At 41.0% G+C, this 25,872-nt stretch overlaps 3 protein-coding genes across 8 annotated transcripts in view; 2 read left to right on the forward strand and 1 right to left on the reverse strand.

Moving 5' to 3' along the window:
- tiam2a (TIAM Rac1 associated GEF 2a) overlaps nt 1–4,659 on the forward strand; it is a 62,249-nt gene extending 57,590 nt beyond the window's left edge. For all 4 annotated transcript variants that reach the window (XM_041971075.1, XM_041971073.1, XM_041971074.1 and 1 more), the window contains 7 exons: nt 47–165; nt 724–832; nt 1,095–1,153; nt 1,275–1,377; nt 1,603–1,696; nt 2,195–2,349; nt 2,570–4,659. In XM_041971075.1, the coding sequence (XP_041827009.1) occupies nt 47–165; nt 724–832; nt 1,095–1,153; nt 1,275–1,377; nt 1,603–1,696; nt 2,195–2,349; nt 2,570–3,273 (1,343 nt within the window). In that variant the 3' untranslated portion in view covers nt 3,274–4,659. The remainder of the gene's footprint in view (nt 1–46; nt 166–723; nt 833–1,094; nt 1,154–1,274; nt 1,378–1,602; nt 1,697–2,194; nt 2,350–2,569) is intronic.
- A 793-nt stretch (nt 4,660–5,452) lies between these two features.
- The window catches only part of tfb1m (transcription factor B1, mitochondrial), a 30,609-nt gene continuing 10,189 nt past the window's right edge, over nt 5,453–25,872 (reverse strand). For all 3 annotated transcript variants that reach the window (XM_041972130.1, XM_041972131.1, XM_041972129.1), the window contains exons 7-8: nt 9,893–10,020; nt 5,453–8,950 (exon numbers count right to left, since the gene is read on the reverse strand). In XM_041972130.1, the coding sequence (XP_041828064.1) occupies nt 8,671–8,950; nt 9,893–10,020 (408 nt within the window). In that variant the 3' untranslated portion in view covers nt 5,453–8,670. The remainder of the gene's footprint in view (nt 8,951–9,892; nt 10,021–25,872) is intronic.
- On the forward strand, nt 18,094–22,978 carry LOC121631303 (claudin-20). The gene is made up of 2 exons (XM_041972132.1): nt 18,094–18,305; nt 18,900–22,978. Exon 2 carries the CDS (start codon nt 19,080–19,082, stop codon nt 19,806–19,808), a length of 729 nt encoding a protein of 242 aa, XP_041828066.1. The 5' UTR covers nt 18,094–18,305; nt 18,900–19,079; the 3' UTR covers nt 19,809–22,978.

The following is a 25,872-nucleotide window of genomic DNA, read 5'->3' on the forward strand; positions in this document are numbered from 1 at the left end:
TCCATAGATTGCTGTTGACGCATTGTTTGGTTTTCCATCCTTGCAGAGGCTCTAAAAGCCATGGAGAAGGTGGCGAGCCACATCAATGAGATGCAGAAGATCTACGAGGATTACGGCTCCGTGTTTGATCAGCTAGTTACCGAGCAGACCAGCCATGATAAAGAGGTGGATACGCTGCTCAAAGTTCGATTTATAATAGTTATTTCTGAGTGTTGAGAGACATGTTCTTGGCTTTGCTGAGTTTAAAACATGAACACTCTTAATAGAAAGGCTTGCTCATGAAAAAAAATTAAAATGCTAAATCCTTATCACTATTAGTTTATGCTACTTGAGCCCAGCTAACTGTGAGTAGATCAGAGTGGAGCTGTTAGTGCTTGTGCATTGCCTCTGGGGATTGAATAAATTTACAAATTGATGGATTATTTATTTGAAAACCACTGCAGTATAAATATTCAAAGTGAATGCTAAATAATGTTGTCAACTGTACCATATATATTTTCATTGATTTTAAACAGCTCTTAAAGACGATAAAAAAGGCTTCACTTAAAATCAGCTTTCAGCCTGTGTAGAAAGACTCGTTGCTGGTGTCTGCTGAAAACCATTCATAGACATGCTTACTTCGTATGTATCTTCCATTTTCATGAAAACCTAAATGTTTTGCTTGTTCTTCTTAAGCTCCAAATTTCTTTAAAACTGTTTGTTGCCTCTCGTGTCCCCTCTCAGGTCACAGAGATTTCTATGGGAGAGTTTCTTGTGCACTCCTCTGTGATCTGGCTCAACCCTCATCCATCGTTGGGCCGCATGAGAAAAGACCCCGAGCTGACTGTGTTTGGTGAGGCTTCATGGATGTTTATAGAACAAGTGAACTGGATTTGTTAAGGAGCTGCACGGCAGCACTCAGACTGAGACTCTCTGTGAATTTAAATATCCACAGCTGTAATGTTGATATATGCTTTAAGGCTTCAAACTGGCATCTAAAATGCTTCTGTGGGTTGAACTCTTTCAGTCAGCTTCTCCCAAGAGGTGTTTACAGTTAAAACTTAAGACGCTGGTGTGTGTTTTTTATTTATTTATTTCCCCCCCCCTCTTACCAGTCTTCAAGAAAGCAGTGATATTGGTCTACAGGGAAAACGGCAAGCTGAAGAAAAAGATGGTAAGAACTGTGTCTGTTAGTTTCTTGAATCAGAAATTGTGTGTTTGCTTTGGTGTGAAACATGGCATTGTTCTTTTTTTTAAACTCCGTGTTTTGGTTTTTTTTTCTGCTTGATGACCAGACGAACCCTCGCTCTGCGCTTTGTCACGGAGATTCTGACCCGTTCAAGTTCCGCTGGCTCATCCCACTCTCTGCGCTGCAGGTCAGACTGGGAAACACTGCAGGTAAGATGCCGGCACACGTTCGGATTATCCACAAAGTACATTGACTAAATTGTTGTTACCCTCATATGTCCCAGTACACACCTCTTAGATCACCGTGCGCGCTCACACACCCGTCTTCTGGCATTTCTGTTCAGCTCCCCCTCCTTTCTTATCGCCTTTTGAAACCATAAACCATATTTAGACTACGTGATTAAAAGCCTCCCCTTCATTTCTTTGCTCCCTCAGGAACAGGCACGGAAAGCAGCTGCATCTGGGAGCTGATTCACTCCAAGTCTGAGGTGGAAGGCAGACCAGAGACAGTCTTCCAGCTGTGTAGCAGGTCAGAGATTAAACTTTCAGGTGGTTAGTAATCATGAATATCGATTATTCATGGTTTCTGCATTCCAATTTAATCCCCAATTACATTCACAATTAAAGGAATTTGTAGTGAGAGTTGTAGTTTTGGCATCAGTTCTATTACTTGTGTTGATGTGTTGCTTTTTGACCTTATTTAAAGGCAATTTAATAGATTATTAGATTGTTGGACATCATCAGTATTTGTAGCCTGTCATTGCACGGGTAACAAGAGGGCACAGTTCTCTGACAGATACAATAGGTCAGATAAAACTATTTTAAAAAATCCCCATTTTATTTGGCTGAACCAGACAGAGGAATCCTAAATATTAAAGCGATAGCAGTGATCGCATTGTTCATGTAATTATTATGGGCTTTGTTTTAGAAATGTTCATCTATCATTTTCCACATGGGGACAGATCCTGATCAGCTTGAAATGTTCAGGTTGATTTATGTCTGATGCAAGGATCTGATTTCTCCTCAGTGTGCCAGAGAGCAAGGTCAGCATCATCAAGGTGATCCGCTCCATCCTCAGGGAGAATGTGAGGAGGAATATGAGGAGTGAAGGGACATTGGAGAGGAGCTGCAGGGAACGCCTGACCCCTCTACGAAGCGCCGTGCCCTCCTCCGCCAGACTAGGTGAGTCATTCTCATTGAAAATATTTGTTTTCATGATCTAAATAGATAAGATTCTTAAGAATTCAAAAGGTCATTTAAAATGTATTAGCAAAATAGCGTCAAGTGTTTTACAGTTTTTTTTATCTTGGGTTTAAGGTCATTAATTCTGTATTGTGCAATGTTTTTTTTAAACTCAGATAAGAGCAGCATGTCTGACTTCCACCTCCGCCTTTGTTACTAGGTTCCTCCAGGGCTTCCTGGTTGTGTAAGCAGCCACTTGAGGATGTCTCCACCCAGGTTGGGAATCCCAAGCCGGGGCCAGACTCAGATGAGGGAAGCCTAAGCAGTGGGACTTACAGTTTTTCTGGGGCTCCACCAGCTTCCACCTCCTCTGAATCGCATATTTTCCCTGCTCAGCATAACTGGTCTCAGTCTCATGGGTCCGACTCGCAACCCCGCTCCACCTCTGTGAAAGAGTCGGACATTTTAAGTGACGAGGATGACGACGGCTTTAGTGAGGGGGGCGCGAGGAGGGACAGTGGAGACAGTAGTTCACCAACTAGCGCAATCGAAGCTCAGTTCCTGCAGCTCAAACTGTCAGAAGACGCTGTTTCAAAGTGCACTCCAGCCCCGTGTGTTCAGCCAGAGGTAATGGGGGACACCCCGGAGGTCCAACCGAAGCTTATGCAAAGACATTTAAGTGCTGTTAAGAGAAAAAATGGCACTGTCAGAAGGAACCAGGGGGTGCTATTGCACATGAAGGCGAAGAACAGTTCATTGGACAGCCAGACAGATCCAGCATCATCTTGTGGCGCAGTAGACCTCAACACACTGCTGGAGCGAGAGTTCAGTGTCCAAAGTCTGACATCTGTTGTGAATGAAGACTGTTTCTTTGACCCAGCTGACAGCTGTGCCACAGACTCGGGGAATGCCACTTCGTCTTAGGGGACAACATAGAAAAACTAAACCGTATTGGTCCCAAAAGTTAGTAGTCACAAAGGTGATGAAGCTGTCCAAAGTCCCAGTCCCACTAGTGGGGAAACCCCTGTGGCTAACTGTAGCCTCTGCCAGGGTGGCTGTGAAACTTTGCCTGAGCTCAGAAGCCAGTAAGTCTGACGCCTGCCGACATAAAGGTTAGGTGTAAATGATCTCTTGGCTGGCAGACCTGGTTTCTTTTCATATGAAGTGCAGCGAAGTGATTTCTGTCCAAGTGATGACTGCAATGAATCTGCCAAGCACTGATGTGAATCTGTGAGCTCCTCAGCTCTCTGGGCTTTGCCTTCTCTCCCCAAACCATCTGAGTGACATATTATATTCTGTCAGCTCCCCCAGCTTGCACTGATTGGCAGTTTTTATTTGATTTTTGACCTTTTCTTTGAAGAAATGGGGAGAATGTCATTGTCTGTCAATCCCAAATGCTTAAGAGAAGGAACAAACCCACAGTGCATATTGTAGCCACAGGACATGAAGACAAAAGGTTTCTCAAGCAGGCACAGTAATAATTTTTGGCACTATTTGCCAGGCAGATTGCGGAAGTCTTTGGTTTAATGTAACCAAATGCTGTAGATCACTGTTAATACTAATTTAAAACAAAAGACCGTTACAGTGAGCTATCACATCGTTCCACCTAAAGAACTGCCGTGGTCAAGTCAGACTTCTTGGCTCAAACAAACAGGAAGGAGACTGACTTACACAATGAAGCCTTTTTGCTGTATTTTGTGCACTAAAGTACACTGTTTGCCTAAATATATATTTGAATTATTTTTTGTATATGTACAGGTTTTAATGTTATTACGGCTGTTTTTATTTATTACTAGGACTGATTATATCTCGGCTAAAATACCTTTTTGGTGAAGGCTTGAACTCTTGGCTACTCTCAAATTAACAAGATAATAGTTTTTTTTTTTTTCACTTCATTTTAAATGTAGCCGGCAGGATTTGGTTGTTTGGCTAAAGATTGTAATTTCAAGTGTATGCATTGGAATGACTGATTTAAACTGCAATAATGTTTTAAATCCAATGTCTCTTTTTTTTATTTTTTGTACACATCCTGTATATATATGATCTTTTCTAACATTTACGTATGCTCAAACATACTTGACACTGTACAGTAAAGAAGTAAGACAGGAATATGCAATAAATGCAGCTGATATTTTTGTAAACATTGTTTGCCACAGCATATAAAGTACATTTTTGTGGTACAATACAAAAGGCAAACCCCTACCCTTCAGCTCAACTTTACCATGCCTTTAATGCTAGTGTACCAATGAATGTGAAAGCTCCTTTCTCATGGACTTGTTTTATAAATAAAAGTTTAATCTGTGAATGATATTCGGGGAATGGCGCCTTTGAATCTGCCTCTTCAGTTTTTGCACACATCCTTTATTTATTGAAGTTCTGGGAAGTAAGCGTTCTATCTGAGGCTCAGTCCCAGGGTTCGATTCGACCGATGGCTCCTGATTGGCTGTTGTAACAAATGGAGATTTCTACATCCTGCTTTGGAACCGTAATTATTGACAGAAATGGGGCTCAAAAATGCAAAGAAACAGAAAAGCTTTTCTGTGTGGACTGAAATGGATTTGTTACATAGATTCAGGATCAATTTTGAGACAACTGCTAGAAATTAGCAAAAATCCTAATAAGAGCGGAATTGAATTTCACTTAGAAGCTTAAAACTAACCTGAGATTTCTTTTACAACGACCTCCTATGATGTAATTTCTACACTTTTGATATGGTTGATTTTGAAATTTAGAGCCCTTCAACCACAAAAGATAAAGTGACACAAAAGTCCTAAACAAAAGTTTTCTTCCCATACCTACTCATCTAACCCTCTCTAAGATTGGCTTTGATTTCTTTTGTAAACAAAATGTCAAAACTACAACTATATTCAAAAATTTTTGCAAAATCTTAAAGATTCACTACAAACATCCAGGGAAGGGTCATGGGGCAACCCAGCATTTAGCAGGTAAGAGGCAGGGTAGACCCTGGACAGGTCACCAGTCCATCACAGGGTCAACACAGAGACAACCATTCACACTCTCACACACTCCTAGAGAATCTAGGGTCACCAATTAACCTAACATGCATGTCTTTTGTTAACAAACATGTCTGAAGTTCTGAACTTAAAGTTTGCTCCTGTAAAGAAATTTTCACTTTTTATTAGGGCTTTAGAAAAAAAAAAATCACTGTAATTATAAGCTAAAATAATAAAATATAATCACCCATCATCATCTGCAATTACACTGAATAACATCACAGAATTTGACAATCACACAATTTTCTTCCAAAATGAGTTAAACTTATACAAATATTATAGATTTTAATTGATTGCAAGCAAATATTGGTTTATTGTTCTATTGATATAATATACAGCATTGAACTTAACAAATTATGCTCTATATTAATTATTATGTACATAATTTTCTTTCATTGACTGGTAGATTTACCAGTCAATGCAAATCTACAAACACCCACATGCCACTTGTTAAATACATCCATGAATTTTAATATTGACCAGATTTCAATAACTTGTGCTTTGGATGATATCAGTAACATAACATGATCACTCAACAGCAAAAGCATTTCTAAACAATTTTAAAAGGGGTTCAGGGAGCATGAGACATCATGTCGCACATGGACTGGCTAATAAAAGCCTCTGTGTGATAGTAAAGCATGAATAATTTGACAGTACATGAAGTTAACCAAACGATGCCACAGTGAGTGAATGAGTGAAAGCTGTAGATGCCCCAACAAAATATTAGTGTGTCTTTTTTCCTTCTTTGGCTGGGCAGTATGTGTATACAGACTGTTGTGCTCTTTTAGAGTCTGAGACAAATCACTGGGAGTAAATAAGTCATGATGGCGGCTGGTTGCTGCTACAAACTTGATGATGGTAATGATGAAGAGTGTTGGGCTGAGGGTCATTACTCTTTGGGTGCATTTTGCATTAACTGTGCCATGTCCTCCATTATATAAAACTAACTAGCTTGAATGTGAATATTTCCATATCAATAACTCTGTCTGTTCTTTTAGATATAAAGTTTACAATCAACACATATTACCAGATGACCAGTTCTATAAATGTGATGCATTTCAATTGGCTCCACTTTACTTATTTTATAAAACATAACTACTTCTTGTGATGCATGTCCATAAAATCACTCCTTTTAAAAGTTATGTTGTTGGTATGTTGAACTTTCATTTTGCAGTGTCACCATGCTCAATTCTAAATGACTTTGCAGATACCGGTTATGTCAGAAGCCAAAGTTGGAGGCAGCCGAAGCGGCTTGCTGTGCGTTGCAACCGTCTTACTGCGGTGTCACAGCATCCTGAGGCTGAATGTTGGGTTTGACAGGTTTTTTTTTAACGCTGCAGTCAGTGCACAGCAGGAGTCTTTAGCAAAATATAAAGAGAAGCTCTTTCTATTTACTGACAGTTTTTAGCATGTCCATGACAGCAGGCACCATTGCTTCTGCCAAACCTGAGCCAGTGGAGTGAACGGGCTATTGTGTTAGAAAATTAATATATATACACATATCACAGGAAGGAACACAGAATGTAATGATACATCAATGACAACAAAGAGATGCAAAATTACCAAAGTGAGACATAAAACAATATAAAATAGTTACCAAAGAAAACCCAAATAACCAGTAACAATTAACACTGACAACCAAATGAAACACAAAATGACTCTAAAAACCAAAAGGACCAATAATAAGGCAAAACTCTGCAGGATGAACTTTTAGAAATCGTCATGTCTCGTTGAGGTGGGTGTCTTGATTAGGGTTGCAAAGGGGAGGAAAACTTCCGATAAATCGCAGATAAATTTCCAGAAACATTCCAGAGGAAGTTGAGCTGGGGGATTTTGGAAATATATGTTTTGAGCCTTCAGCAAATTTTTGGCACTTAACAATATGCTGCTGCATTTTTGTAGCATTCTTTACGTATGTCACAATATTTACACACATACGAAGACTTTCCCTCAACATTAGTTTGTGTGAAATTCCTCCACACATTGGATGGCAAACGTGGCATTTTTTTTGTATAATAAGATAACAAAAAAGCTTTTATCAACACCAATGCAACGGCATGAACAGACATACAGTTAGCAACTGGAGTTTTCTTCAAAATTCCCATATATTCCCATCAATTCCCATGGAAAGTTTCTAACTGAAAATTCCTGGAATTTTGCAACCCTGATTTGATTAATTTTGATTAATCAAAGTATTTTTTTCACTAATACATGAAAATCTTATGCATAATTAGCCTGCCAGTCATCTACACAACATAATTACACATAAGTGAAATCCTTCATCGTTTTGTCTCCTCCTAGAGCAAAAGGACATCACATCACCTGATAGCATTTCTTTTGGGTCACTGAGCAGGCTGTGAAACACACTGCCCTCCAACATATCAGTTATGTAGATTCTCGATTGTTCTTGGCGATTATCACCCGCCTCTCATCAAAACTGAGTGAAGTCTCCCTCTGGCAAGTAGACCAAAGCGCACCATCTGCCACACTGGCAGGGAGCAGCACAACCATGTTCTGCCAGAGACAATCTGTTTTGCCATTCAGAGAGAAGTACTTAAAACTTGTAACGCTTTCACTGATATTAATCCTTAAATATCAAATACAGGTTCACAGTATTTACTGTTCATACTGTTTTATTAAGTGTTTACCCATTAATCATTCAGATTTAATTAAAATAGGTGATAATATTTCATTATTTTGGCTCATTCGCAGACTCAGACTTTAACTGGCAACCTGAGTATTTAAGATGATTATGAACAGCAGGGAAACATGTATTTATACAAAAAGTGACAGATATTTACACAAAAAAATCCTTTAATAAGAGTCCTGGTTTAGTATATTACAAGACTTTTTCAAGCTGACAAATTCACTGCCATTTCTTCAACCCTTTAAGCTGTCTCCCAAGTGACTAAGCAATACACACTCGAAGGAAAAATGTCCTGGATATGGCGCTGACATGTTCTCGTTCTCTAAATCACCCTGAAAACACTGACATTTCTTTCAGGTCCCACAGGACAAGGTGCTAGATGGAGCTGCAAAAAGAAGTGGGACATAAAGATATACTTACTATCTTGCTTTCTTCCTTCATTTCAAAGCACATGACTGTGCTATCAGCTGTCACATCCCAGAAAAAGGTGCGCTTACACCTGTCATGTATTCTAAATTGCCTATTTCTCTCTGGGTGCAAGAAGAATGTTTAAAAATGCATGCTTATGCCAGGTGGAAATGTCAAGGCTAGTCTGTCTGTCTGTTCTCCCCCTTTGCTAACAGAAGCTTTTAGTGGGCTTTTGTGGGTTTCTGTGCTTTTTCAGCAGGGTTGCAGAGCACCCTGAGCTCTGCTGCTCGGTGTGTCCAAGAATGCATCCACGGCTGTGTTTTTATTCTTAGGAAGATGCTTCAGTCTGAGCTCCTCTCTGAACTCGTAGCTGAGGAGACCGGGCTCACGGGTGCAGAGATGAGCATAGGCATCCGTTAAAGCCCTGATATGGGGTATGGTGAGTTCTGTGGGGCGTAGAATGGGGTCCACGTCTGCCTTCTGCATCATTTCCTGCGTCAGCTCTGCACGGCACGCCTCAGGGAATAACTTTCTGGAGTGTGAGATGTGAGAAGATAAGATGGTACCGATTTCAACATTCAGGTTGCTTTGATATCTTAATGATCATGCAAGTTTAATGGCATTAGAAAGTTCAAACAGAAAAAAATTATCCCTCAGCAATTATTTCAATTCTGTGAAGTTAATTGAAATCACACAAAGCGCGGCTCATGAATTGTTAATTCATGTAGTCAACGAATGTCAGAAAACTCACAGATGTAAGCTTTTAGCATAAAAAGTCCTGATTTAAATTTAAAATTCTAATTATTTTTGTTGACTTTCAACCTGAAAAACTTCCAGTACAGTCAACAAAGAATTCTTTTGTATCTTTAGAGACATTCTCTCATCTAAGATATTCATTTGGATCCTCTTGCAGTGAGTTTGTGAACATTTGCCAATTCCAAGCCCTCTGCAGCACAGATACCTTTTAGCTGCTTCAGCGCTGGTGTTTCCTCACCAATTTGATGCCCCAGCCACCGACTGTGTTGCTGTTACATAAAATAAGCTGCCTCGTCTTCCTGTGCCACCTCAGTGACTCATAATTGCTGCTCTCTTTCACAGAGCCAGTGTTCTTTTGTTAATCGGGCCCACGTACACTTCCCCAACAATCACGGGGGCGATGGGCAGCGTGCAGATGGCTGTGTGGGCTGGTTGCTAGTGGTTCTGAATAGTACTCCACTCTTACGGGTTTGGTTACAAAAAGCCTAAAAAGCTGTCTTCATCTGTCAGTGGTGTACGCGAGGAAGAAGAAGAAGAAAAAAAAAAAAAAAAAACTAAAACCACTCTAATGAATGATGAGATGAGGACACGGCTGTCAGAGAGCAGAATGAAAAATGCAGAGAGAGAATGACAGATGAGGATGAAGATTAAAACATAACCGAGAGAAGTTGAGGATAAAGGCCTCGCAAGTCACATCAAGTTTTATAACGATGCTTACTCTACTCCTTTATGGCAGTGCTTCCTACGGAATTGGAAAATGTTCCTGATGACTTTCTCCACCAGCTTGAAAGGTTGTTGAATCTGGGGCTGAACCAGAGGGGTGAAGTTAACAACTCCCACATCCACCTACACACACAAAGACAGCAAGAGGAAATCCAAACAGCAGAGGGGTTAGCAGGGACTACAGTCAAACCAGACAGCAAAAAAACAAAACAGTAGAAAAAACAGGGGTACAAAAGAGCTGGCAGGTGTGATGAGAGAAGAGAATATAAAGTATGTGGGAAGAACACATCCCTGATAAATGGCGAGTGAGATAAAAAGCTGTACAAAGATAGAGAGAAAGGGATTGACACACTGAGCTAAAACAAAAAAAGGGCAGAAATAAGATGACGCAGCGTGGCTGGCTGGAGAGCTGGTTCTGGTTGCCACAGTAACACCTGTGCAGTGGACCATAGAAACCGAGCCCCTCTGTCCCTGCATCACTAGTAAGTATCTTAATACCTTCAAGTCTGACTCACTGCAGCATGCACCTCTTCCTCACACAGCCTGTCGATATGTCTCTGGCATTTGTGCGAAACCAGGCAGAGCCCACATCCTGCTTCATGGAAGACTGGATTGAGGTAGTTATAACTGCTGTCAACTCTTGGGGAAAAAAACAAACAAAATCTTTAAAAAAAAAAAAAAAAAAAAAGTTTAATATATCCCCAGTTATACCCCGATGCTGGGAAGCACAGTTTAGAAAGCATATTTTTGAATAACGTATGCAGTTGATGTAAATTTATGAAGGTCAACTGAGCAGAAATATTTCCCACCAGTGTTGCAGAACAAACTAACGCAGCAGCTCTACAGTTTTTATCTATTACCACAGCTCAGGAAGATTAAATCAGGCAGGCATTTGATCCCAACTAACATTTTCCACAAAATAAACAAAGTAAAAAAACAAATTATAAAGCATTATAATAAAGCAAAGGTTCAACCAAACGCTGTCAACAGTATTTCATATTCAGTGTCACAGATGACCTGATATTTCTTTTCCAACTGAACTACTTTGCAATTCATATAGTCCCTGAAAAGGACTTATCCGCCGCTTTGGGAAGCGCCCCGTTTGGAAATCTGAGCTGAATTACAGTAAAGGACTGGTGGTGGGAATTTCAGCTCCAGTTGCAGACTGGCAGCCACCGCCCAATCCTTCCTGTGTCAGCTCTAAGCTGACATGACATGCTGTTGAAATAAGTGTGCCAGACTCAGCAAAGCCTTGCTCTTGGATCTTTAACTATAAAGCCCATATACTATACATATAAATATATTCTCTCTATAGCTTATTCTCCTGTATAGCATTATCTACACGTTTCATCTTCTGAATGCCATGATGGCCTCAAGACTGCACTTGTGCAGCCCAGAAAAAAAAAAAAAAAATAGCCATCATCTTTGAAGGATGTTTCACATGATCCCATTCAGTCCTGCATGTTATAGCCTGAGGGGTTTCTGTACAATCAGGGTGATCTTTGGCTGTGTGTGGAACAATGGCACAGCCAGACAGTGGGCAGCAGAGCAGAGCAGTCGGCTGTCTATCCTTCTATAGTTGGTAACAGCCTTACTTCCCTGGTGAGGGAGCACTGAGACGAACTGTACGCTGAGTGGCTGAGCAGACTGACAATGGGGCTCCATGGAGACACTTTCGCGACGTTAGTCGTAATAATAATACATTTCATTGCCCCTAAGTGCTCTTTGGCTTTGGGTGCTTTTAAAGACGCACAGAGTTCTTATGTAGCAGGCCAAGAATAAACTTCTGCATCAGTAGCTAGATGCCTGACTGAATTGAACAAATTAAAAGCATTATTTATATATATATATATATATATATATATATAAAGATCAGGTATGCAGGTAATGTAACTGCATCTTAATTTAAGGTAGACAAATTTAAGGTAAACAAACATGCAATTAACACACATCCTAAGGATAAGCACCCCAACCTATTCACACTTTGCAGAGATAAAATGAAAGGACATCTTACTCGGCTCAACAGCCCTCCTGTTGTGATTACAAGCCCTGAGGGGCTCCCCGCGCATCTTTGCAGCATGTATTTATGGACCGTGTGACTCAGTCATTCACAGCTGCCTTTTGCTTTGGGCTTGGGGCTGGCGTCAATAATTAGGAGAGGAAAGTGGACCAAGGGCGAGCAAAAGGATTTCTAATGAGCATTTTAGATGCCCCCTTTTCTTTGAACAACTGAGGTAGCATTATAAACCACAGCACTATCTATTATCAGATCTATAGATCCCTGTGTAGTCCAGAGATGCCCGACTGCTGCCGAGCATCCTGCCGCAGTGGCATTTAATAGAAGGGTAGTGGTGGAGACTGTTTGTCTCAACAACCCTGAAGGCTCTGTGCTATGATAGTGTGGAAAAAAGCTTCAAAGTCTCGGGTTCAGCATTAGATGGTATGACAAGGATCACAGAAAGAGGAATGTTCTAGCTGTAAGTGCATGCACTCCACAGCTGTTAGGTAAATCTACTGTTTCACTTTAAATGTTGATTTTTGTCATGCCTAACACTGAATGATGACTTCAGGGTTTACTTGTGATGAATTACCCTTTTATTTCCCTTTTTTAAATAAAGGTTGTGTGACGCATTGTCAAGGGCGCCGGGTGCCAAGGCTATATCATTTGTTCTGTATTATGACAAATAATTCCAAATAATTCCTCCACCTGCCACATCAGCATGTAAAGAATTTGATCTGGATTTCATATTTCGATTTGTGAAATGCTTTTATCAGTGCTTCAATGATGCAAGATCAGACCACCATCTGCTCGGAAGAAGCAATAAAAAGAAATGCCTTTAATTTCACTCTCTGTTGGAATAATTAGGCCATTTATATTCCACACTTCGTGATTTAAGAGAGAAGCAAGGGGAAAAGTCGATATTGGGACTATACAGGCAGCAGCATTTCAGCCATCAGCTTGTCCAAGTCACTTTGCTGCTATGATTTATGTATGGCCTTGCTACATGGCTTCACTAGGTAGCACCACTGTAATATATCCAGCTGCCTGCCATTAATCCTTCCCCTGATAACCTCAACATGCAAGGAAACTCCATCTTCAATCACCTGATGTCACCTGGTCCCTGTACTGTGTTTTCCCTCTCATCAAACCCCCCACACTATCCTCTGCATTTAATGGGAAAACCAGGACTTTTAAAGTAGGCTGTTTTTCTGATCCCCTTAAATAATCTGCCCCCCTGGTTCAGCTTCCTCCACCTGATCATCCTCTGTGATCAAGCATGCAAAGCAGATAGACAATAAATGCTCTGATGGATAAAGAGAAGATATTTTAGGCTCAATTTACATAACACGATTAATTTTGGAAACAAAAACTTCAAACATTTACACAGATGTTTTATCAAACCAAGATCAGCTGAACAGAAAAGCTGTCTGTGCAAAGTATTACAGGACAGATTCCTCTGGTGGAGAATAGGAAAAGGGTAAAATCTAAAAGCCACATGCCTACTTTTGTCCGCAACCCAAGACCTTTTCCGTCCCACTTGAGAACAGAAGTCCCACATCCATATTAACACACTTGTACATTACCATATTTCATGTTTGACCTTCCCAAAGCTCAGCAGGGAGCTCTATTACTCCAGCTTTGCCCTGTGGTGCTCCAGCTCCCCACCCCAATTTCCACCTCCGATGTATCTTTCTTGGCGAGTTCTTGCCCAATGGGATGTGAGCAGTAATTTGTCATGTCCCTCTAAGCGTAGCCAAGATGAGATGGCAGGGGCCCTGGGGCACCACCTGAACCACCAGCACTTGAGCTTACATAATGCCAGGTTCTGAGACAGAGCAGGGTGATGGAAGGAAGCTATAAACAGCCAGGGAATACGAAAGAGAGGAGCTCACAGAAATCCTTTAACCAAAGAGAGAAGAGCTGCATTAATCATGACAATACTTTGAGAGGACATCCTCCATTACATCAGTAGGAGGCAGCCTCTTGGAAAAGAGAAGGCAGCAGTCAGTGCCACAGAATATACTGGGATGATACTGCTTGAGGGGTTTAAGAAGGAATGGCTTTGGCTTTCTGTGCATGCACTCCAGCATACTTCCCATGAAGTCGCCCATGAACACAGGACATTCACGACTGCAGTCCGTCAAAGAAAAGCTGGAACTTTGCCCCAAATATTGAAGAAAATGAGGATAAAAAAGATTTGGTGTGATGTATAAAAACTCATAAATGCCTTTCTTTATTTTACACTTGAAAATTATGTCATAACGGAGAAAGATTAAGAGAAGATTTAACCAAGCCATCGCTGGCAATTTCACAATGTGTCACATCTGTTTTGCCTGAGACAGGTTTACACATATTATGCATGGTGAAACTGGACTTGGGCCCTTGTACACAAAAAGACAGCGTTGACAGCAGCATCACAGCTATCAGACGACACCTTGCATCTGAGCTGCAAACAAGCAGCCCTTGCAAGACGATGAGCATGAAAACCAATTACGCAGGGGAGGACATAAAAGGGTAAAATGCAAATTGATCGATAAAAGCTCCTCATGTGGGCAAAAAAAAAAGTGGTCCTGCCTCAGAGCTATGCTGCAGAAAGGCTAGAGAGCTCTGCTGTGGGGTGAGACAACAAAAGGAGACCACACTTACAACCCGCAATATCTTCACACATCACAGCGTCACACGTCTGCACTCACTGGGTGCATGTCAACTGCATTTTGCTCTTCTCTCCTTCCATCTTTTTCTCTCTTTTCAAACCATTCCCTGGATAATCTATTTATTTATTTATCTCACTCCCAACAGAACAACACCAGCATCAGCACTCAAGATCTCATCTGTTACAAGGAGACAGATCACACGCCATGCTGTAGTGTGTCTGCAGGAAAGTGGAAAATTTCACATCTCGCTGCAGTGGTATCCCACATGGAGTTTGAGAATGTGCTGCTGCTGAAGGTCGACACCAACATCACATTGGAGGTAATGTAGTGTGCACCATCCCTTTCCTGGCTAGATCCCACTTTAAGAGAAGGGTCTCTTAGGGGTAGTTCAAGGGAAAAAAAAAAAAAAACGATGGAAGGTGGAGACAGCAGAGTCAAATTAAACAAACAGATCAATAGCTAAACAAATCGGTTGCTACCAGCCTTTCTACATCTAATGACTACACATTCCTGCAACTAATAGCTGATTGTCATACTGTAGTTGAAGGACAGGCTAAATAATTTCCCACAACAGGCTTTTGTTCCATTCTTTTGTCCATACAGCAAAAACTAAAACATCACACAGCTGCATTTACGAGGATATCAGGTCTGTTAGTCCAGGTTCTTTTTTTTCCAACCCTCGATCATTTTGTCCTCTTTGTCATTCATGAATCAAGGCCGTTCTAGCCACTCCCTCCCTTGTTACATGTCCTCTACAGAGAGGAGAAGAAAGACAGGCAAAGACAAGGCAGCAGCTGTGAGTTTTAGCTTCCCGCTGACTGACAAAGATGACGCTCTGGGGAGGGTCACTTTTGGTTTGGTGGAGTACACATGGTCCTCTGGCCTCTGGTCTAGGACATAAACAGACCCAAAGCTTTTAGAATACAAAATCTGACCCTCACATCTGATTATAATAATAGCTGCTATTCCTTCTGTCTAAATTAGATTACCCCTCCCATGGTGGTGTAGCAAGGCTGTGATTGGAAATTTTATCATGACTTTACATCTCTGTCACTTCTCATCTTGTAACAACAGCAGTACTGCATTATAATTACTGCACAGCTCAATGCAGGAATGTGATGGATTAAATGTTGTAAGTTGGGTGACATTACAGAGCAAGAATCGTGTTCTCCACCCAGAGTAGAGCACAAATAACGAGACCTTAAAAAGTCAATCACTCAACATGTAACACTAGGGAAACATTCATGCTTTATCAAAGTGAGTGAATTAAAAAAAGGCTTAGGAAAATTCTGATATTTTAAGAATACCTAATTAATGCATTTTTTATGTTAATGTCAAGTTACTGATCAATTCCTTTAGCATTCCTAAAGCCAACTGTTTCCCAGTGATGAAAGCAGAATTACAAACCCGCCTCCCAAAACTGCTCATACCTACGATGTCATGAGTAACAATGTCAACATTGGTATGTGCATGACACATGACATATGGTGAGGGTCCAAAACCATCTGATGCATAAATTAGTTCTTCACTATAAATCATTTGAACATGAGCTTCTAAATTCACCTGTTCCACTGGAGAAGTTGGTGCTCACCATTTAAAGTATGTGATAAAGTATATTTGAGAAAAAAACAAACAAAAACTAGACTTCTGAAGCAGGCTGTTATGTAAGTATAATATTTTGAATCACCGATTTAAAAAAAACAGAAGACCAATCTGACTTTTAGCTCCAAATGATTCAAGCCTATACAAATAATCCATGACTGAGAAGCATCTATCTTCTTTTTTTCCCCTTTTCCCTTTCAGGGGTTGCAACAGCGAATCACCAACTAACTTCATGTAGTTTTTACTACACAACATCCATAAATCTCCTCTTTGTCTTCCTCTAGGCCTCCTACTAGCATCTATTAACACTACTAATGAAATACCTAATGAGTTTTTAATGGTGGATCATCTTTGAATGTAACCGTTTATCTTAAGAACGATTTCCATTTCCATTTTTAGGTTTTGAATAATAAGAGAACTTTAGTAATATCTTGATAAACAGCTGCAGACCTGCTTCTGCATCCATGTTAGTTTAGTCTGTTACGTTGAATGTGGTCTGAACTACTGGATCTAAATCCGCCCACAGTGCTTCCTGTATACATTCTAATCGCTTAGGACACATGTTTCTACTGGGTCTGAAAAAAGCCTCAACATGTTTTAAATTAAACCCACTTCTGAATGAACCACCAGTAGGCCCAACCAGTTTAGAAAAGAGATGCAAGTGATTGAAGTGTATAAACTGGAGAACAAAGACCAAATAAACTTACTATGTTTACTAAGTGAAATGAAAATTACTTTAATAATCCCAGAGGGAAATTGCAACAGCAAAAGTAATGGAAATGTCTAATTTAGACAAAAAAAAAAAAAAAAAAAAAAACAGAAAAAACTGGAGGTGACTGTGAAGATATGGTTATACATTCAAAAATTAGGTCAGCAGCTGTGGATGAAATATTAAGACCCTTCACTTAAATTAAGGCCCAGTAAAACATATTAAGCTACTTCAGTATGAGCAAAATTATTGGATGGAAAAATTTAAGTGAAAGCACCTCACTACCAAAAAGCATGTCACCAAGATAATAGTCTGAAATTGCTTTATATTAACTTTTATACACGGAAATGAGAAAAATGATAATTTAGTTTGTTTTAGATGCCATATTGCATTCTTGCTTGTCTGTCCCTTGTAGAATTTTGTTACACATCATCCTCATTTCCTTTTTGGAAGGTCTTAAATGGTGACAGCATGCATTTTTCTATTATTTATTACCTATTATCAAGCAGTTTCTGACTCATGGATCATGTATTTGAATCAATGATCCTCTTTCTCACTCCTCCCACCGCCTTTATCCCCACTGTTCTGGTCTTTTGGTTAATATCAATATGTTTTACTCAGTGATTCATGTCTGAGTTAATGTGCTGTTAGAGATGATCCAAATATTTCCAATGAACCGGGCCAAAGTGTTAGACAGGAAGCAAAAAGCGCAGCCATCGCCAGCTGTCTTTACGCATCTCCATGCTCCAGCGTGTCGCTGTGCGCTTTATATGAAACATGTCTTCCCTTAAAATAACCTAAATACACGTTTTACCAATTTTTATTTGTTTATTTATTCTTGACCATCGGAAACGTGGTCCCAAAAATATGCTTTACTTGTAGAAGACCTCTCTGGTTCCAACAACCATGATCAAAATATCAAAAAAGACCGTTTATATACTATTTTTCTAAGTTGTAGTGATTTATTTTTTAATATTCAAATGAAAACCGACTTTTTTCTGGTTTAGTTTTGTCACTTTTCTAGTATTTAAATTTTGATGGATGGATGTGAGTCGAAAATTAAAGATTAATCAATGTTTTATTACCCAACGGTGAAGAGAGCTGTTTGAACCGCGGCTGAAGTTGCGAGGCAGAGCGCACACACACAAAAACAAACGAGAGAGAGAGAGAGAGCGAGCGAGCGAGAGAGAGAGAGCCGAGCAATGAGAGGTGGAGAAAGAGGGAGACAGCGGCAGCTCCACCGTTACCTCTCGCAGGCTCCGATCGAGCCTGTGTGGTCTCTCGTGCGCTGTTGCTAAGGAAATGGATGGCTTGAATGGACCCGTGGTTTGGGCTGAATCGTCCTCCTCGCCCCCTCACCAGCCTGATGTCTTTCAGTGTGTGTTTACGGGGATCACTGCGAACAACGTAACGCGTCGGCGCCAGCTCTGCACCAGCCGGGGTAAGGGATTATTTCAGCATTCCCCTCACCGGATCATAAACAACAGCAAACAACTAGACTGACCTCTGAGATTTTTCAGACAGATAGAAATAAATGAATAAATAAACAAAAAGTAATAAACAGTGCACTGAAAACGCATAAAAAAGTTGAATTCTTTGGCTGCCAACATTATAATGCGCACCCAGAATAAACGTTGTGTAATTGGTTAAAAGCTCAGATTATTAGGTAAACGGCACCGAACGGGAAGTGCTAGAATTATAATACATGAGAGGGGCTCTGCAGCTTTAAGTCCACATAGCTTTTAAGCATTGCAAATACCACAAACTCATTTCTGCCTCTCCAGTAACAGCTCTACGGGGATCTGTTAAGGCAAAGGAGAAGACAGCGTAAAGAAAAAGCTCAACAAACCCTTGTGTTTTGCTTACCTACCCCAGTCAGCCAGAGCCAGATCTTACCACTTATGCCTCATGCTGTCCTTTGTTTCCAGCCAGAAAAAGTCAGTGCTTGTGTGAGGTGAATAAGATGAGAAAAAAATAAGGGGAGTGCAAGGAGACCCATTCAATTCAATTTCTCATTTTGGTCTCTCTCCTCCAGTTCAGTGGAGCCGCAGCTGAGGAACTGGGGATTTAACCGGCAGCTGGTGCACTACCAAAGGAGGAGAGATAGCGAGGCAGCTGGGCAGAGGGGTCGACAAGCCTGGCTGGCGCTGGGTGAATGCTGCTTGGAGAGGACAACGGCTGAGGCTGCAGCAGCAGGACTGACTTGAAAAGGAGCATGGCATCCACAGGCATGCAGATATTTGGATTTGTCCTAGCACTGTTGGGCATCATGGGTGCCATGGTGGCCACCCTGCTGCCCAACTGGAAGGTCAGTGCAGACGTGGGCTCCAACATCATCACAGCGATTTCCCAGATGCAGGGGTTGTGGATGGATTGCACATGGTACAGCACCGGCATGTTCAGTTGCACACTAAAGTATTCTGTGCTTTCACTACCTGCGTACCTGCAGACTGCTCGAACCACCATGGTGCTGTGCTGCGTACTTGCTGCCATGGGCCTCTGCCTTGCGTCCCTGGGACTAAAATGCACACGCTGGGGAGGTGGACGACGCTCCAAGCGGCATGCTGCCATCGCCAGTGGTGGCTGCTTTGTTGCTGCAGGCTTTCTGTGTCTGGTGCCTGCTTCTTGGTTTACCAACGAGGTCATCACCAACTTCCTGGACTCCAGTGTGCCCGAGAGCAATAAATTTGAGCCTGGGGGTGCTGTGTATGTGGCCTTTGTTTCAGCAGGTTTTCTTTTCGTGGGAGGGTTTATTTTCTGTATGTCCTGTTCTGGGAAGAGGCATGGCCCTCAAGACTTGGTTCTGCTCCCTCCCCCTGACAAGTTACTGCTCCAGCAGCAGCAGCAACAGCTGCTCCAACAGCAGCAGGAGCTCCAGCACCAGTACTGCTCTCTCTCCCCATTAGACAATAAGACTGGCTACAGCCTGCAGGACTATGTGTAGTAGAGCAGAGCTGTGCATGCTACGGCTAAATGGATACAAGCCTGAGAGGAAACCATCATAGCATTCTGCTACACACTGGGGTCTTTTCCTGACTGAGGTGGAGAAAAAAAGAAGAAAAAAAAAAGCGAGAGAGAAGGGCAACAACTTTGAACTCCTTTTTCCTCTCTCCTCTATCTTGCTCGTCTCCTTTTTTTCTGTTTTGCAAGCACAAGCACTGGAGGTATTCCCCAAGCAGCGACTTGGAATAGTGTGAATGTGTAAGGAGCGAGGATAAGGTGCTGCCGGATCGAAGGAAGCCGCTAACCAAATGCAGACATCCTTCATCAGTAAATCACAGAAACATCTCCCTGGGGAATGGATAAAGCAAATAAAGAAGCATTCCGTGTAGATTTTCCCCCCTCACCAAAGGTTTGAATTTAGAAAAAAAAGCAATCATTCAGCTGCTATTTACAATCATTCGTATCAGTACCCTCCCATTTGACAGAATAGGCAATATAAAACCTGAGGGCAGTAAGTAAAACCCCCTTTCATAGCAAGCCATTGTAGTTTTTATATACCTATCCACTAGAATGCAACCTGGAATTGATTGAAATAGTCATATTTTTGTTAGCTACTAGAATGATGTTGATATTTTGCCTCTAAAGCATGCTGTGTGAAGCCTGTCTGTGTATTAATACAGCAGAATGCCTGGTAGAAGACTGAGCCACACAATGCCTGTGCCTGAAAAGCTGTAGAAACATTACCCTGCTGTAACTGTTCAAAGAGGACTGTCAGGAGGAAGAGAAGTGGGCTGCTGGGCTGGTTTTAAGAAAGAAAATGCAGACAAACAGATGCCTGCATCTCTCCCTCTGCAGGTGGAAATATGAGAGGGATGGAGAGAAACAGAGATTCATTGCTTCAGCAGAGTGGAATATTCGATATGCTGTTTTCATTTTTCCATACAAACACGAATATGGCTGTAAGTAGCAAGCTACCAATTACAATCCATTCCAGACATGTACACCCAAATGCTTAGACATGCTAGATGTGCCTTTAAGTGCACGGAAAATGTTAGGACACTTTTTTTCTTTCCTTTTTTTTTTGCATGTGCTTTTCACTCCTGTCATCTGCCTCTGCACTGCCATGGAAACAAAATTCAATAGTGGGATGTCTCTATTGTCTGAGAGTATGTGCATGTCAGTCAGTGAAGTTCTTTTTTTCATTTCACCACGACACGGCATAAGCTTTAAACAACAGTCTTTGCTCATACTGCTTTCACTAATCCCATTTAAAAGGCAGTAAAACATCTCTCAGGTCAGAGGTTTTGGAAAAATGCTCCGCTTCGCAACTCTCCTCTGTAACGCCATCGAGCAGTATCATGTTGATGAGCGGATATTTAGCGGCGAAGCGGCATAGGGCAAAAGCAGAAATTGAGACGCTTCTTGAGTCGACTGGATAGCTGTGCAGCAGGTGGCTAAAAAAGGTTTGAGTCATTCTCCATATGTGACTTGTTTTTCAAGTGCGTCAGCAGTGCGCATATGCTACCAGTCTACACCTGCAGAAGGTCTCAGTGTTTTGAATTGCATCCACTTGACTATGTCTATGCTCCTCTTATTCCTACCTTTCACTCTTTTTTTTTTCTTCATTTCCCCTGCTCTGCTTGTGTCACACATCACATGGATGTGATCCCTGATGAAAGAATGTTGATGCATGTTGAAAGCGTGTCCCCCTGACATGCACACCAGGCACACACAAACAACCCCGGCCATCCCACCTACTCATATGTCAGTTGCACGGCTATGCTTTCATGCTTGTATTCTAGAGTGTGTCTACTCTTCTGCTGTGAGGGATGAATAAGGGAGGAATATTGTGTTTGAGCATCAGACAGGACTTGGCAGGCTGTGATGTATAGAACTGCACATTCTCTCCTTCTCTCTCATTAACATGCAGCTTCCTGGGGGAAGAGCAGATGGCTAAGCGCAGCTCGCCACCTGCAGGCTGCTGCTGGCACACCACAGGCATCTCTGTGGGTAACCGCTGCTGGTCCTGGCAGCCCTGCATACAGTTTTTTCACCATGTTTCCACGCCCCCCCACCCCCGCCACAGCCATCTTGCCCAGCTTAGCCAGCAGCCACCAGAACTGACCTCCTGACAATAACTCACTGCCCAGGCACCATAACCAATGCAATAAACAAGTAAAGAATGTGCCATGTCATCAACTAATACAGACACGTTATGTGTTTTGAGAATGTGCCAAATTGTCTCATGATGACACGTTTTAATAATATCTGGAGTTTTGTTTATTTTTTTATTGCGTTGTTTGTACATGAATTATGCATTTGCAAATGTTTTATGGATTTGTGATTTGTTCTGCCAGACTAAGTCTCAAGTCAACTAGATGCTTGCGTACAGTCCAGTGCAGCTTTCGAGGGTTATTTTAAATCCTCTTTATTTCTCATTCCCCATGCACAGCAAGACTTCACTGGGTATGAGAATCTCATAAAGAAGACACTAGTGTGGTATTTTATGGAAAAAAAAAAAGGTTTAAAGTAAAAAATTCGGGTTCACTGTTGATCTGTGACAACTATACACAAGCATCTAGGTTTTTAAGGAGTTTGTTTTCACTGAAGGATCAGCAGTTCTTCAGATTGTTTTCGGTATATAATACAACACCATGTTCATGCCATATCTTCTTTATAAGAAGACGACTCAGTGCACTTTTACTTTGTGTTTGTATTTGACAGCAGTTTGACTCAAATGACTGAGTATTTCAAGCTCTCTGGACCAGTACAACGACACGACACTAGTGGCACTCTGGACAAAAAAAAAAAAAAAAAAAAAGGGAGCATTTTCTGTCTGATAAGATTCAGCAGGGAAATACGAGCTAAAGATTTCTATTTTTTGTGGCTGTGCAGCTTGATCATCAGCACGCAATTTCATTCGCTTATAAATGGCCAGAGTGCAACGTGACTAGGTCCTAAAAGTCAACAGATACAACTCTCCTGCATACTGTACCGAGATGTTGGTTTATCATTTTGATAACTGCGGCTTATTTTTGTGAATGCTTTAGCACTTCTTACTTTGCCGAAGCATATTTGTGATGAACAGTTCACAAGTTCTGATACAGTTGTCTCAATGTGCTTGTGCAAGTAGTTCTATTTTTTACCAATAAAACTATTTTGTGAAAGCAACACACCTGCTCTATGTTGTGTGGTTTTATGTGTGAGGCTGATAAAGAAGGAGATAACGTTCATCTTCATGCCAACTGTACAGATTGCCGGATGGTACAGGCTGTTCTCAGCGCAGGCGGGAAGGCAGTCTGCTCACATGCAGCACCCACGAACACAGCGCCATCAGTCCAACTAAAGCAGGCATCCATAAAATATTACTGTGTGCAAAAAGGGTTCTGAAGGAAGGAATCTTCTAATACCGCTCCCAAAAGCTCTTCCAGTCTCTGCTTGGTAAGATGATAGCAGAAGCGAGTATAGTAATGAAATAATAACAACACTCCAGGGAGTTTAAGAGAATGACTGTTATCTGTGTTGGCTGCTTTATCTGACGTAAATTAATGGGTTTACTGACAAGATGTAAGCCAGACCTGTGAAGAAGAGAGCAACTGCTTCAAAGTAATTATTGACAACTACAAAGGAAAAAAGATCACATGCACTGTTTAACAAGTTAATGACAGATATTCAAATTATTAATGACAAAGAAAAAGCTGCTGCAAATATTTAACCCCCAACTTATAAAAAGAAGGAAGAAGAAACATATATTAGTTAAGTACAAATCTGGTCTGGTGAACACATAAAAAAGACTGATTGGAGCAACTGTCTTAGTAATTATGTTATAAAGAAAAATATGACCAATGATAATTTTTTTCACACCTGCATTATGGTAATAATTTGCTGCTCTTGTGGGTTAATAAGCTAAAAATATATATCACAGTTAGCCTGTTAAAATTAAATTAATTAAAAATCTGCATTAAAATTGAAAACTCCTAAATCATTATAGTATTTGTTACAGTTAGCAACATAACAGAGTATAAACATGAAGAAAGTCCTTCTGTCGAGAATGGATTGATCTCCAGTGTGGATGGGACAGGGTATGAACAGAGCTGAGGGGGAACGGATCTCCATGGGGAAACTAGCTTTGATGCAACACCGGGATTCCAACCTGGACAAATAGCATTGAGGAGCTGTAGCCTCTGTCTACAGAGCGACCACTCTACCAGGTTAGCTAAATACCGCCCTCACACATGCGTTTTCATGATGGTTTAGTAAGTGATTCCTCATCGTGCTGGAAGAATTATGCTAAGCTAGCCTCATCCTGCATAATCTGCATCAGACTTTTATAGTCCAGTTGAGTGAAATACTGCTGTGCTTCCTTTTTTGGCGCCGTTGACAACTTCTGCTGCCAGCAGAAACAGCACTGAAAACATTAGTTTTGCATCTCTGGTTGGTGAAACATAACTTTCCTCCTAAAAGCAATATCAAAACAGACTTTAAAATATGCCTTTAAGTTAAAAGATGTGTCTTCATTATAAATGCAAACAACAGAAATATCTACCTTCATTTGAAACTTCATAACCAAACCAGCCACCTTGGAGATATTTCTCATTTAACTGGTTTCACATGTGCAAAAATAAGTTAATTTGCTTCCAAGTTTTCCTGAAACAAAAGACATAAAGGCATAAAACGAAGTGTACAAATATTAAAACCACAAATTCTCCACCGAATGATCAAAGTGTGTAAAAAACATTCTGTATGGAAAAGTCTTGCCCCTTAAGCAGAGTTCCGACCAAAACTTGTATGTTCATTAAATGATCTGCCCTGTAGTCTATACGCTTCACATGGAGCACTTATTAAATTAATTAGAATCTTGGCTCTCATTAGAGCTGATTGGAGTCTCCACGATCCACAGTTAGTGAGAATATGCCTCCCTGAAAATACCATAGATTATTTAAGGATCTCTCTCTTCATTCTCCCACTCCTCTTCGTTACGCAACAAGAGTGCACATCAAATAACAACCCTTCTCGTTGTGGAAACACTAACAAGATCTGCTCCTCTGTGTATTTAACCTATATTTTCCATCAAAGGATTTCACCCGGAGTTGTGGCTATGACAGATCTGAAATGAAAGTTTTAGATTAGAGGAGGTGAGCACTTGTTAGTTTCTGGCAAGGGTTCATTATACGCCAGCCTTCTATCTGAATTCCTCTTTCATATTAAGATTCGCAGATTGTTTGGTCTGTTCCTGACCAGCAAATCTCACCAAAATAAATAAATAAATAAAAATCACCCAAGAATAAAGAAATAGAGGCTGAGAAAATTGAAGACTTGGAAGAAAAGGCAGTCAAGGCACACAAGAGCCAAGTAGAGATCAGAGAAAGCCATTACTTACAAGAACTCCATTAAAAATAACCAGAATGCTCAAAGTATAATGAGCATCAAATACCACCAGTATGTCACCAGCTCTGCGTTCTGGACAGCTGTTATGCTGATGAGGGTTCTTACTAGAGATCTAAATGCAGTCATCAACACTTGAGGGAGAAATGACCTTCCTTTGTTGAAGCAGCTCTGTTGTGGTCTCAGTGCTCATGTGAGGCTGCGGGAATAATAGCAACGACCTTGGCTGCGCAGTAAACTGCTGACAAAGGCAGTAAAAACTACAGAGATGACAAAAGGAGAGCTTGTAGGAAAACAATACAGTCTGACAGTTCAAAGGAGGCCTTTTAATATTTCAGCTTTGAGCACAGGGCGGCATGCATGGCTGACAAGATTCTGCAAACTAAGGGTGAAGGAGTCTAAAAGCTTCAAGGGCGTGGACGCGCTGCTATTTTGCAATCTATATCTCCTTTGATGGCAGTGATCACTGCAGAGACTGTTCACTGTATTAAAGAAGACTGGAATAGATTCATTTGAGTGCATCAGAAAGTCTATAACTGGTTAAGGTAGAGATTGAGGTATGGATTGAGGTCTTCTCTTGTGGTGAAACTTCATTTCTCATCTATTTGCAGCTAAAATTTCTTTACTTAGAATACAGGCAGAGTATTTCCTCAAAATTCCTGCACCCCACATCCTGCATC

This window comes from Melanotaenia boesemani, chromosome 20 (genome assembly GCF_017639745.1).
Source record: "Melanotaenia boesemani isolate fMelBoe1 chromosome 20, fMelBoe1.pri, whole genome shotgun sequence".
Classification (NCBI taxonomy): domain Eukaryota; kingdom Metazoa; phylum Chordata; class Actinopteri; order Atheriniformes; family Melanotaeniidae; genus Melanotaenia; species Melanotaenia boesemani.